This window comes from Pipra filicauda, unplaced genomic scaffold (assembly GCF_003945595.2).
Source record: "Pipra filicauda isolate LSUMZ 115617 unplaced genomic scaffold, ASM394559v2 scaffold351_size757598_pilon, whole genome shotgun sequence".
Lineage (NCBI taxonomy): Eukaryota > Metazoa > Chordata > Aves > Passeriformes > Pipridae > Pipra > Pipra filicauda.
The window spans coordinates 317,245-331,379 of record NW_024104478.1 but is presented as its reverse complement, the minus strand read 5'-3'; the positions used below and the strand labels follow the sequence as shown (position 1 = coordinate 331,379).

Here is a 14,135-nt window from a genome sequence, read left to right as displayed (position 1 = left end):
TATGTCCTTGGTATTCCGTGGTGTATTGAAAGATGATTAACTTAGTAAATAACCACCACTTTCAAGTTGTTTTGACTGAATGGTGTAATTGTTCCCTTTTGCCCTGTGAAGGATGCGTTAATGATTTGATAGTTGTGTGGGCAGCACAATATTCCTTTTTTCCTCTACCTCTTCATCCTTAAAATCCCACTTCAGTTTACTGGTAGTTCAGTAAACCCTCTACCAGATTTACCACAAACTATTTGAAGCTGTATTTAACAATGATATTTGAAATTGACCGTATGTTATTTTCGTTTCCTTTTTTCATATGTTAACCTCTCCCAACAACATGCGAAAATGATGAAAATGAAATACAGTAAATATCAAATTATCCACTGTTCTCTTTTTAGTTTTTGGTACTGAGTACAGTGAATCCCAGCTGCTACCTTGTCCTTTGAATGCTACCAAACATAAATTTATGCTGCACTTTTTTTATTACTGCACAGAGATTAATGCAGAACATCCATGTTAGGCAGAAGTGATGAACACTATTGCCAAGGGAGCTCAGAGAAAATAGCCAAATTGTAGAAAGAGAGCCTGCTTCTTATTGATAAATTCCCTTGTTGAGGGATGTGTTCTCCAGGTGAGGTAGAACTCCAGTATTTCCTTCATTAACCTCCCTTCTGAAGAGACTCAAGAAGTATTATCTCCTGCTCTGTTTGTTTTCTGATGCTGGTTCCTATAGGCAACTTACTGTAATTCCACTGGCAGTTTTAGCAGCTGGGAAGCTGGTAGCTTACTGAAGACTTCAGAGTTTTGTCTCATTCTACAATCCACTGCACTGTCACATCAGATAGCGAACACTTAAACACTAAAGAAAGTGGAAGAATTCTTTCAGTTTTCAAAATTAATTTGTAAATTAGATACTTGCCTCAACCTTTAAGAATTAGTAGGTAAAGCCCAGAAAAACCAGCATTGCTTAGTTCTCAGGAAAGTTTTCTATGTCAGAAGAAAGACACATGAATGATGTATTGTAAATTGCATCTCCCAGTGCTAGTTTCATCACTCCCATAGACCAGAAACCAGGCTTCTTGAGCCAAACAGGAAGAATAAATTTATCTTGTTATGACTGAGAGTAAACTGAAGAGCCAAAAGGAGTTGGGCAGAAGGTAAAAAATTAATATCTTAGAATAGCCAGAATACTTGATTGTGTGTAATGGAAAACTTGGTATTAAGCTGTTAAACTTGTGTTATAAACAGGTTTATAAGAATTTATGATTTTTTTTTGTGTGCTAAAGCTTTGAGACATCTATCTTTTAGTGCTTCCCTCGACTCAGCTTTAAAAGGAGAGTCTTTAAGAAGAGCCTTTTTCTTGTTTAATATAGACATGCTGTCTAAAATAACCCAGGAAGTAATTACATCAGTATTTATTGGGCAGAAAATTCAGTGCTGCTCTGAATAAAGAGTGGATTGCCAAAGAAGCCATTCAGGAGTGTTTGTGCATTTATGAAAGAGAGCTTTCTACCTTCACTTTCTTCTTCCCGGTGAGCTTCTCTCCTGAGGTTAGGAACTCTGGACTCTGAGAATTGCTTTGTAGTGAATTTGAATTTTTGAATTTAGCTTTGACATGGATATCTTTCACACATTTCTGTGCATTCAGTTCATTCATCAGTTACTAATGTTAACTAGATTTTGGGGATGTTCCTGAATGCTTCACTACCTCCAGAGCAATGGATGTTTCATATCTTTCATAAATGCTAACTTCCATTTGTACAGTAATTTCAGTTGGAAGTCCTCAGTTAGGAACTTTAGAAACCACTAATGAGCTGGGCTGTAAAATGCCCTTATGTAAATATAATTAACCTCATACTGCATGATGGCAAGTCTTATGCACAGAGAGACTCTGTAATTGGAATAGGAAGAGAATCTAGCCTGGCTGACACCTGTAGTTTAACTGCAGAGCCATCTTTTTCCTACGAATTAGGGAATTTAAATCATGATTTATCTCTAGCTCTTGCTGTATACTGTCAGCAACCAGTGAAAGAGGAAGTTAATGGATGCCTTGCATTTATGAGACAGGAGGAAAAAAATGAAGCCTTGGGAGGGATATCTGTCTTGTCCCACATGCACTTAGAAGGTTTTTATTGAGGCATGAAAGGTTGTGTTGTTTCATTCTTTGTCTTTTTGTTCCTTATCCAGGCACTGATGTGCTGCCAACAATTCTATGAAGGAATTTTTCCTATGTCCTATTAAGTGATCTTAAACCTCTTGTATATGCTATGTGGGTACTCACAAAAGAGAAGGGAAAGATAATTTAAGAATCAAGTCTTTTCCCCCTTAAAGACTGAAACAGCATCTAGTAAGAGAGATGGTGACACTAAAGAGGCAGATTTACTTGAATTGTGCTTGCCAGACCCACATTAGTGTGGAAAAAGAGAAAGGTAAAAAAGAAAAAGTGAGTTTGTTAATGCTCAAAGTGTAATTTTCAACTATTCTTTGGCAGTGGGACAGGGAAAACCAAATTCTCTAATAACTTTGGAAATGTGTGTTATGTGAGTGTTTTTCCCTAAATACTTTATATATTTTGGGCGATTTACTTGAGTTTGTATATGTGTGAATTCAGTGAGTGATGTCAGAAGAGAAAGGGATAATTTGTTACTGTGACTGGAGGACAGAATAAATGAGATGGTAATATTCCCTCCAAAGACCACTTTTCAGTTTGGTTTAACAATTTGAATGATTTCTACTCTCTCCAATCTATGAGGGAAAAGAAAGTAAATGCAAAATAACTGACTTAAAGCCAGTAGTCTCTGGATATATGAATTGTCTGGATTTCTTTCTGCCCCCCTGCCTTATGTATATGTATTGAACTCTGGGGATAAATGACGATTTATTAGTCAAATATTGTGGGCACACATCTAGTGAGGTACTCAACCCATGGATTGACACACTTGTACAAATTTGTGCAGTATGAACAATACTCTGAAAAGTACTGGATGCCAACATGGTTCACAGCACCATCTTTACCTTTCATCACCACTGGCTGCATGACCAAAAGGATATAAGGAAAAGATAGCAAAAAAAGAGTGACTTGAACTCGTTCAGACAAAACCTGTTGTTCTGTTAGAGGCTATGGGTGTTGCAGTATCACAAGGTGCTTCTGTGGGCTTTTACCTTTGTAGCACCAAGTGGTTGCAGACTTCCCAGATGAGGAATTGGAGAATGTTTGTAATTCAAGAAAATATTTCAGCTTTCATTTCTCCTGGAGACATTTCACTGTTGAAAAAATCCCACATTGGCAAAAAGTAATAAAGTACTAAAACTGGAGATATTCCTACATTAGGAAATCCTGGACTGTGGCTTAAGCCAGATTTTATTTTATCTTGATTTTTCTACATCTTAGGTAAAACAAAGTATGTTCCCATTTCAGTATCCCTGTAATCACTGTTGACTATGAAGTGTCTCTGCTGAGGAAAAGAGTAAATCAAAGGAGCTCAAGGACAGACAGTATGTACATTTAGAGTTTAGTTCTGAGTGACTTCATGCTGAGAAACAGATTTTTTTTTTGGCCAGGAAGTGTGCCAGCATCTGTAAGGAAACCAGACAGTGGTGCTGGACCTCAGGATCAAGAAAGTGTTTAACTAGTCCAACATGCTGCATTATGAGTGTCCATCCAGGGCACCTCTAGGAGGGCTCTCAGGAATGCTGCTTTTCGCAGATGGTACATCAATGTTAATGTCAAGAAGTAGCTTCCTGTGTTCTGCAACAAAGCAAGTGGTGTGAATGAACATGAAGGAGAGCTGCTGCTTGTCCAGCAGGCTCTGGTGGTCAGTACCATACAGATGTTTCACAGCTTGCAATTTGAGCAGCTGACCATCCCCTGTAGTACTTGGACTGTTGTGTTGGACACAACAAAGTAGCAAGAGTACTGAAAAGCCTACATTTATATAGAAACAACCCCATTCAGCATCTGCTCATAGTACGTGCAGTTACTAAAATAAGTATTATTTGTCTCTTTTCTCTCAGTCCTATGGATAGTGTGACACTTCACAAATACAGAATTTGTAAATGTGTTTGATCATTTCCAGCTTCTCCTTCAGTTCCTTTGCATTTTGCTGTAAGAAAATGTGACCTTAATAACAGGCTTTATAAGATCCTCATCCCTATTTATTAAAAAAGCATTAACATTCCATTGGCTGACTAATATTCACTTCTCTCTGAGTGCATAGGTGAGGAACAGTGTTTTATATTTATATCTTTGTGAAACAATCTCATATTTCTTTGGTAAGTGATTATTTTTGAGTGCTTGTGTATAAGAACTAGTTATCCAATAAATTCAGGAACCAAGCATCTAAACAGATTCTGAGGAAGCTAGAGAGTAATACTTTACAGGAATGTGCACAATCAGTTTGAGGGATTTTATTGCTCTGTGCTGGTCACATTAGTAGGACTTGTGGATGTGGACATGGAACACCTCAAAGTCTCTATAATCACAGAAACCATGTAACCAACATGACATAGGCTTTTATGCCCATGTCACGTTTATTGTTTTCTGGTTGTTCCAAATACCAAGATACACAAATCCTTTCCTGTTTTGCAGTTGGCTCAAATGCCTCTCAAGCTTCACTGTCTTAAAACTTCAGGGGATCTGCTGACACCAATAGAAATGTACCGCACTGCCTGTGGAAATTCATATTTGGAGCTGTACCTTTATTTGGCAGAATATGGAGAGGTTATGATTGCAGTTGACATAAGTCAACTCATCAATTTCTTAACTGCTGTTCAGTTGCCATGGGAGTAGCACTTCCTAGTGACACTGTCAACAATGGTAATTAATTAATGATAATCCATTCTGATTTCAGATATATGAATCAGATGAACTAAGATGAGGTTAGGTTTGTATGTATACTCTGCTCTGAAGAGTGGGCTTTTAAAATCTGTCTGTTTAGCAGTTGATGAATTTGGTTTCAGGATAATTTGAGGGGACAGGGCAGAATCTTGTACTAGTTCATTGCAAATATAAATAGCTGAGTTAGCCAAAATTATGCAATATTTAAGGAATAATTACTTAGTGAAATCAAGTGTGTTGGATGCCCCAGGTGGACATACATAGGGTAGCAGAACACTGAAGAACTGTCTGCCTGCACACTGGAAATGTGGAGGTATCCTGGCAGACAGCCTGAATTCCTGCATTCTAACAGTAGTATGAGATGATTTAAGTCCAGAATTTCATCTGTAGCCTTCCGAGAGCACTGCTTATTCAGAGTAGTGAATCCTGAATCTTGTAAATTAGAAGGGCTCACCATAAGATTAACATGATGGGGACACTTGCAGCAATTTTATTGGTTCCTCATGAAAATAGAGTGGCTAGTTTAGTATTCCTTCTCTTGAAGTATTGCAGTCAATTGGTCTAAAAGTATGCAATTAAGGATAAACACTTGGATTATCTTCTTAGCCATCGTAGAATGGATAGCAATTCTCTATGAGAGAAATAGAGGTTGTGTGATAGTTGGTCTAAAAAATGTTGCCATATCACGTCTTTTTCCCCTTCCAAATACAAATCAGTTCTTCAACTTTGCTTTTAATAACTGAAATGTTTAACAGCTGAAATAAAGCAAGTCTGAGCGGAAGAAGAAATACAGGATTATTTCAAGTACTTTTCTTGACATGCCTCACGAAGATGTTCTGTTGGTATTGTGGTGATAAGTAGAGGCATGAAAACTGAAATTGAACTGGTTAGAGACTGCCTCTTGCAAACTTTTTGCAGGGAGAAGGAAGTTATACCTTGGATGATTGCTAGCGATAATTTGAAAGGGCTCTTTTAAGGCATATGTAGCAATTTTGTAACACACATTGGTGAACAAAAGCTATTTGTCATTGAAACGAGGGAAGGAAGAAAGAATGTTTTAGGAATTGCATGAAGTACAGTAGCTGACATTACTTCATTGTAAATTCATCCAGAAGAAGTCAGGAAACTGAAATCAAAGTTTTGAGGAGGTGCTTTGGTAGAGCTGATCCAGCTTTCTCTGAAGTCAAGGGATCTTTCAATTGATCTGAGGAGAGCTGGGTCAGGTCAGTTTGAACTCTGGTTCTTTTTCAGACAATGAAAAGCTGAGATGAGGCTTCCTAACAGGGGAAAAAAATGTTAAATGGACCGTCAAAAGAATGAAATGTTTAAAATCTTTCAATAAAGCCAATGAAAGTGAGTAGTAATGGTCCCAATTTTCCAGAGAGATGATAAATTGCCTAAGATCCCATGGGACTTCTTCCTATGCTGTGTATTGGGTTTGCTGAAGAAAGGTCAACAAAAATGCTTAATATGCTAGTGCTGTGTTATTTTACAAAGGCCTGGAGTAAAATATAAATATCTTGCACATAGCAAAACTGTCTCTCTTGTACCATAAGATAAAACCAGGCAAGGATTAGGGTTTACTCTTTCTTTTCTATGTGAATGGAAAACCACAGACATTATTGACATTTATTGATGGGATAAATTTATCCTACTAGTTTTAATGCAGACAAGGTTAGAGCTGAGCTAAGGTACTGTAGATTAGCATGAAAGAAGCAATAAGCTTGTTCACAGAGCAGCAAAGAGATAGTGAATGAAATGCCTCTCTTACTCCATCTGCAATCTGGAGGTACTTCTGGATTAGGAGGGGTCAGCTAGTGAGCTTTAGCTGATGACACTTCTGTTTTTTTCTGTTTTCAGATATCTCAGCTTATGACAGAGACTAGTCGAGAGGGCCTGACTGAAGCAGCACTGAACCGCTACAATGCAGATAAACCCTCCCTGTACAGCTTCCCTGCTTCCCAGAACACATATGTTGCCAGTGAAGTATCCACAGGCACCTCAGTGGCAGCATCATTTTTTGCCAGGTAAGAAAGGTTCCTCAGATTTTCCTTCTCTGGAAACATAACTTCTTTCAAAGGAGGTGACTCTGTAGTGAAGAAGTGGGATTGACAGAGTACAGCATGCATGTCAAAAACATGGCTACAGATACGGACCTATCACAGACTTTCAGGAATTACCACGAAAATATTGTTCAATCCACCTGTATGCATTTATCTGTAAAATGGGGGTAATACTTCTACCCTCTTCTGTAAAACATCTCTTCATGCTTGATTTGGGCTAAAATGGGACTGTGCTCCCCAAATAATATTTTAGCGACATTTTTAGGACGGTGTATCCCTGAATGAGAAGAGCCCATCCAAGTAATTGTCTGAGATAGGGAATTAATTGTAGAGCTAACTGGAACTGGTAGTTCTATTTGGTAGCAATCATCAGACTTCTTTGTTGAATTTTACTTCCATATTGGGAAATTATCAAGATTTCCACTTTCAGGCTGAAAAATTAAGGTTTCTGATTTCAGCTCCTGTCCCTGTCATGTCATTAAATTGACCTGAGGGTCTAAATTCAGCCTTAGAACGCCCTTTCTGTTGAATATTCAGAAAATGTTAAAAAAATATTGAGGTAAAATTTCATTAAAAAATCTTACAGCTATCTTTATTAATTTGTTAGTAAAAATGTTTTGTTAAATTGGCATAGCAGCTAGTAAGTGAAATATCAATTATCACCAATGGAAATATTTTTTTGTGTGGAAATACACTCTTTGCAGAACATAATCTCGTTAGCCCGGTTGAATCCTTATGTAACAAAAGACGTTGAAATAATCCTTGTCTTTTAATGCTTTTTATTAATTAACAGATTGACTTGGGAAGAGTTGTGAAAGTAATGAAATATCAAGAGAATAAGCTATTATTATAGCACTTCCAAACCAATCCAGTGAGAGATCTTGATTTCAAAACATGGAGTGAATTTTGAGTGAATGCCTCAAGCATTTTCAGATTAGTTTTCTTCCTTTGAGAGAGCCAAATTATTAGTAATTCCATATGATTCTATTTTATTTTAAAGGTAAATGGAAAATTTATAAAGTTGTTGGACTCCATAAATCTGGAAAGAATACCTGCGTCTCCTATTTTTCCTCACCAACATGAGGGCAACATATGTTCGATCAGTGTCACACAGCAAGGGAGTCATGTAAAAGGATTAAGAGTAGAATTTTAGAAGATCCAGTTGTTTGGGGCAGCTCTGCCATTTTTTTCTTTGCAGATGTGGTGCTGCAATAGCATGTGAATGATGAGAGGGGTTTGCTACCCTTTTCTGTTTAACTGCAGGCAATTTAAATTAAAATTGCTGAATGTACACACATGGTAATATCTAACTGGCGTGCAGATTGGGATTAGCACATATTTTAGCGTGAATTGATTTATGAAGATGGCTTAACTCATTTGTTCTTCATTGTTTCACTGTTTATGCTGAGGGAATTCATTTACTTTTAGTATACTCTGCTGAAATGTAGGAAACTAATTAAATTTACTCAAAATCCCTGGTGTAAATCACATCATTTTAAGTAGAACTCTGTTAGCTTCTAGCTGATGATGTGAATTCTTGGGTATGCTTGGCCCTGCAGAGATCTCATGTTTAGGTTGTTTATTCTTAAACTCTACTTAGCAAGACAAAACCACCTGGTTTAGTTTGGGGTATTGCACAATTAGTGTAATCTTACTTGTATAAGTCAGTTTTGTCCTGGACTTCAAGTTACATCATCTGCTGGCAATTTAAGCAAATTCAAGTCAGTTGTTCACTACTTGACCTTTTAACAAGAAAATCCACAATTTGTTTTCAAAATGTGAATAATTATTTTTTGTTTTGCATCTTATGTGTCTGTTTACATTTTTTTAAAGTTGGGGTAAGAAGCATAAGAACCCACATGTATGTGTATTATAAAACATAAGGTAGAAGGCAGTGGTTGTCTAGCTCACTAAGATGCTGCCCTGTTTACAATGTGAAACAGTCCTTTGTACCAGGCCTATGAATTCCAAACTTTTGCTTTTTCTGATGGTTAGTGACACATGGAGTAGTGACTAACCAACCATGTCTGTTTTTTTTTGAGTTTGTGTCACATACAATGTTTACAGTCAGTAAGTGAGAAATTATTACAAAGCCAGAGAAATTTGCTAATGCGAAGCTGAAGTTCAAAGTAGAAGAGTGGAACATATTCTTCTGAAATTTGAATAGTATCCCACAGTATTTCACTCAAGTTCCCTAACAAGCAAAGCAAACCTCAGACGAGGCTCACATAAAAGTCATCCATCATGAGGAAAAAACCCAATTAACTAAAATACCCTGGTACAGAGGAAATGTCAAGGCATCCATGGGAAATTTTGGTTGTAATTACTTGAGAAACATCAGGCATGGCATACTGGGAGCTTATAATTTTTCTGTTCTCAGGCATTACTAGTCCAACAGTGATAGTCACTTGATTGGCCTACAGCTGGCATTGAGCCATGAAGAAGCATCCCGAGGCCATAGTGACTCTCAGGTTTTATAAAAAATATCTCAGTAATATTCAGATATCTCAGTAATTGACTGTTATATTTCATGATCTATAGCTGACAGATTTCCAAACCAGCTAAAAGGGCTGCAACTCTTGTGAATTGTCATTTGTTGGGATATTGTTGCAAGGGAACTTATGACACATCAGGATTCCTGGGGAACAGCATGTGAATGTTTTAAAGGAACAAACACTGAAAACTGTCCAAAGTGCTCAGCTGGTAGGCTTATGAATATTAGATGATACAGGTATGAATAATGAATTTCTAAGGATGATTCTGACACAGAAACTGAATCCAATTAGTTGTACTTTTAATGACAAGCACCAAATTTGCCTTTCTCTTCAGGGCTATCACTCATTTTTGTCTCAGATATGCTTCAATCATGCTGATTTAGCATCAACTTGCTTCTTAGTGGTACACATTTGTGATGAGAATAATTCACTTAGTGAATGTGAAATAATGTTAAGATTCTTTACAGAAAAAGAATCATTTATAGAGCATTTTCAGATTTTTTTGCATGAATTAACTTTTGCCTCCAGTTTGGGTCTTTGTCACAAGGAGCACTGTATCTTTGGGCCATTACAGTCTAAGGTGTTCTAGCCTCTTGCCTTATGTCCTTCAAGCATGATGTAGGAGTGTACCACCTCCAATCAGGAGATCAGTATATGCTGGTGCTAATGCTGCCAAAGAGCTGAGGGAGGGACCTTCTATTGCTTCTCTCCCCGTTAGACAAGTTAGACTCTGTGAAGCTCTAACAGGCCAAGGGACGTAGCACTGAATCTTATTCCTATCTAGGCTGGTTTCTACATAAAGAAAACTTCTGGGACTCTTGACTTCAGCTTTGACTTGACTGCTCTGTAAACAAACCTGCTCTTCCGAATAAAACTCTCTTGTGACTGGGCTGTGGAGTTTCAATAGTCTCTCACAGGGTGATAGCATGATGCAGGAACTAGAAGTCAGAGCTGAACCAGAGCCTTTCAGTTGTCCTTTACAATGCCTAAGAGTTTTTGAGATCTTCCTTGTTTGCCCCATCACAGCAAGCTTGTTTTCTTGGAGAGGAGGAACTTTTATTGCATCAGGACAAGTGAGAAACATAAAGCCCATTTCACTTAGAGTGTAAAAGAAAGGTAATTTTTTGAGAAGGAGATATTTTTGAAGGTTAGTCTTGAAAGTTGTTTCCTGTTGCTAGTCAGGAAGTGTAACAGTATATTTTAACAAAAGCCTGCCTCAATCTGAAATCAGATATGGTCATATTTGGATTAATTGAGCCTAATGGGAATATAGATAATCTTGAAAGTAGCCTGAAAAATCTGTTCTAGGGATCATTTTCCATGTCTTTATGCAGCTAAACACTAAGCAGGGCCACACAATGCTACTGTTGTAGATGTAGCAAGGCATGTTTTTCAGACAAAATGCAGAAATTTCCAGATTTTTTAAAAACTTCTTATTAGGAATAGAGAAACTCAGTGTCATGTATAACTGATGTGCAACTACTCAGCATGGGATAAGTGCTACTTACGGTTACCTGCATTCTTGGAAAAACTGTAGGTGACCCTTTCCACGCTCATTCCCCATGCCTGTGTGGTTTGGCAGCTGGAGAAGGAGGAGGTGAGGCAGTGCCTTACTGCCAAGGGGTACTGTGGATGTGTTCAAAATGCTGCTGAATGTTCCATAGATTTCCCTTCCCCTCCTGAGAATTCTTTTTGAATATTTTTTAAAATTCTCATGCATCTTACATGAGTTACAAAGCTTACATGAGGATGGTATTTGTGGGGCCTCATTTTAAGGCTGCTGTGCTGTTTTGATGACTTAACTCTCCAGAGACTCTGGAATCTCATCTCTCCCTGTTTTTTGCATATATGTGGTAAACTTCTGTTCATCACACAACTTGTGTTGTTTGCTGGTTTTCCTTATAGGTGCTATATCATGTGACTTGTGTTGAAATTTAAAGTAAGGAGCTAGTCTGTACAATCTTTCTGTGTGTGTCTGTTTTAAAGCCCTAAGGAATCCAGGAACACCAGGGCTTTAATTCATTAAAGGCTGTGTATTGTTTTAAATCAACCATTCCATTTTAACGTCCTGGATTCAGTTTTTCAGAGGTCCAGGGGAAGTTCACAAAACTGAACCTTTCCTGGCATTGCAACAGAGGATTTGTCAGAAAATATGCAGGAACAACAGGTAAGAAACAGAGGCAGCAGCTAGTAGAGAAAGAAGTGGGTTGGAGAGGATATCCTTGTACCACAGAGTCCAACTTTGGCTTGGGAAGCTCCACAGGAGAAACATTTGACTTGTGTCAGTACTCTGGCTGTAGCTATTGGTGTAGCTGAAGCGTGACACCAGCAGATGTGAGAGCCAGGTCAGGAATCTGCTGTTGATATTCCTATAAGTGGTGCAGGTGCACAGCAGGCTGTGCAGGTACAGCCAGGGCATTGGTGCTGCTGAGGCCTGAGAGACCTCTCAGGAAAGAGCCAGTGAACAGTCACAGAGTGAAAGCTGCTTGTCTGTGCCTTTCTGAAGAAAGTTTTGACTGTTTTTGTCTCAAGAGCAAATGACTTGGCTGACAGTGTTTCTTCATGCTGGAGAGTGGTGGACCCAACTGCTCTTTCAAGCCATGCACTAGTTCCCTAGTTTGGGCACTGCTTGGGAAGTTCTTGATGTTAAATAGTCATCACCTCAACATCTTTAAGAGAAAATTATTTTCTGACACTTAGGTGAAAACAATTTGGTTTCTTGCTGTCTAAACTATGCAGAATCTAACAGGATTTTCTTTCATTAGCTGAACAAACTAAATTTAAAAGTTAAATTGTGGTCACTCCTTTGGACATTTTGCAGAGCTACATATTAATAACTGTAATCCGAATTTCTACTCTTTTCCCTCATCCTCATAATATACTGAATAAGCAATACATAAAAAGAATGTTAAGATAAAAGATCCACAGACTGTCTTTCCATAGGAGTGCTGGCAGAAAGTTTTAAAATGTCTGTAAATCATTTTCACAAGTATTTCTACCTTCAAAGCCGGTCTTGGTCTGACTAGTGGAGGAAATTTTAATCACAATGATCTCAGTCATCCTGAAAGACCATGAAAGGTCTTTTTGGAGTTTGAGTGCACAACTCCAGTGGCTGACTTGTAATACTTGCTCAGCATTCCTCAGAAATGTGGGAGATCCATGCTCATAATCATTGCTTCTGTGTGCTCCCTGTTGCTGTGAGAGCCCTAACTAACAGGCTGTTTCTACTTTCTGTTATTGGTGTTATTTCACATATATAAATTAAATGCCAATCAAAAGGGATTTGTGACTCTCCTTAAATAAAAGGAGGCTGGCAGTTGGGGCATAAAGAATACTCTTTTTCTATGGTTCAGTGTAAACAAAATGAAAATATTGTGGTGAGAAAGACTATGAGAGTTACATGCAAGAATAGCCAGTGTGTAGTAGTGGAGGCAATGATCTGATTACGACTTAAGTGCCACATTTGGAAGAGGGAAAGCAGAGATATTTGAATGATCTCTAATTTTGCATGGTAGCTCCATCTTGGGTCCCAAGCAATTTCCAGTGATCGTTTTTTTTTCCAAAGCTGACACATTCCCCATGACACTTTTGTTTGAATCAGTTCATGTCATTTGATTACAGAAAAAAAAAGTTTAACAAGCTTCCAGACTAGGTCCATTTCTAACACAAATTGTCTAAGGTACATATCTGAAACCATGGTGTTTGAATCTTTGCATACTTGCATATGGCCATTATTTAAACAAAAGCTTATGAAAATATACACACTCTTGGGACCTAGGTTGGAAATCTAGTTGTGATATGTTTAAGTTGGCACTGGAGTGTAAACAAAAATAATTTGAACCTTCATGCCAACTAGATCCACTATATGTTGGCTGCAGATTATTAGCTTTCATTCACAGCTTAAAATACAGATAATGGACCTTGATTTTTAAACATGTTTTTGTGAGTGATCCGTGGAGCTATAAAAAGAAATAAACTAAAGCTACCCTAGATTACCATAGAATACTATACTTGCAGGGGTGTTCCATCTGCTTAGCTTCAAAGCATGTTCCTAGTATCAAAGTAATCCACTTAAGGTAAACAACTCTGTACATTTGAAGTTAACAAATATAGTTTTCCAGTCTAAGCATGATTTAAAAATATAATTATTTAGAAGAAACTAAAAGAAAAATTACCATCCAGAACAATTTATTTAGCATTGAACAGAGAAATTAAAATTCCAGTCCATGAAAGGTATGTTACTTTGATGTTTTGTCTTTATTGAAATATGCTACACCTGCTGCTGTGCACTGCACTAGGTGAGTGTTTTCTGACCTGCACTTGCCCCACATATGGTATGTTTTGTATTGATGGAAATGGCAATCACTAAATTATGTTGTTATTGAAATGGTCATCAAGATTTGCAGTTTCTTGTGTAACTGACCTTTCACAGTTTGGAGAAAACTTGCCCTTTTCCTCCCTTTGTCTTTGGAAAGTTTTGAGATATGTTGTTTCTCTGTGGTGCAATGAATATCTGGTTCTGTAAAGCAAAGGACATATACCGCGAAATTTTTTCTGCTAAGAGATTATCTTAAAATGCATGTCTTGTCTCCTAAGTGAAATTCATTATATTATTTCTTTCTAATATGTATTGCTTGGAAACTAGAATCCCAGAGTTTTTCTCATTCCTGTAAGAATCTGTGGTGTTTAGTTATAACTTTTTGTCTGAATAAATGTGTGACTATTTTCCACCATTTTAATTTTTACTTT

General features: G+C 37.6%; 1 protein-coding gene across 1 annotated transcript in view; it reads left to right on the top strand.

Annotated features, from left to right (window-relative positions):
- The window catches only part of KIF26B (kinesin family member 26B), a 288,027-nt gene that overhangs the window by 111,526 nt on the left and 162,366 nt on the right, over window positions 1-14,135 (top strand). The window contains exon 4 of the mRNA XM_027740999.2: window positions 6,689-6,855. Coding sequence (XP_027596800.1) covers window positions 6,689-6,855 — 167 coding nt within the window. The remainder of the gene's footprint in view (window positions 1-6,688; window positions 6,856-14,135) is intronic.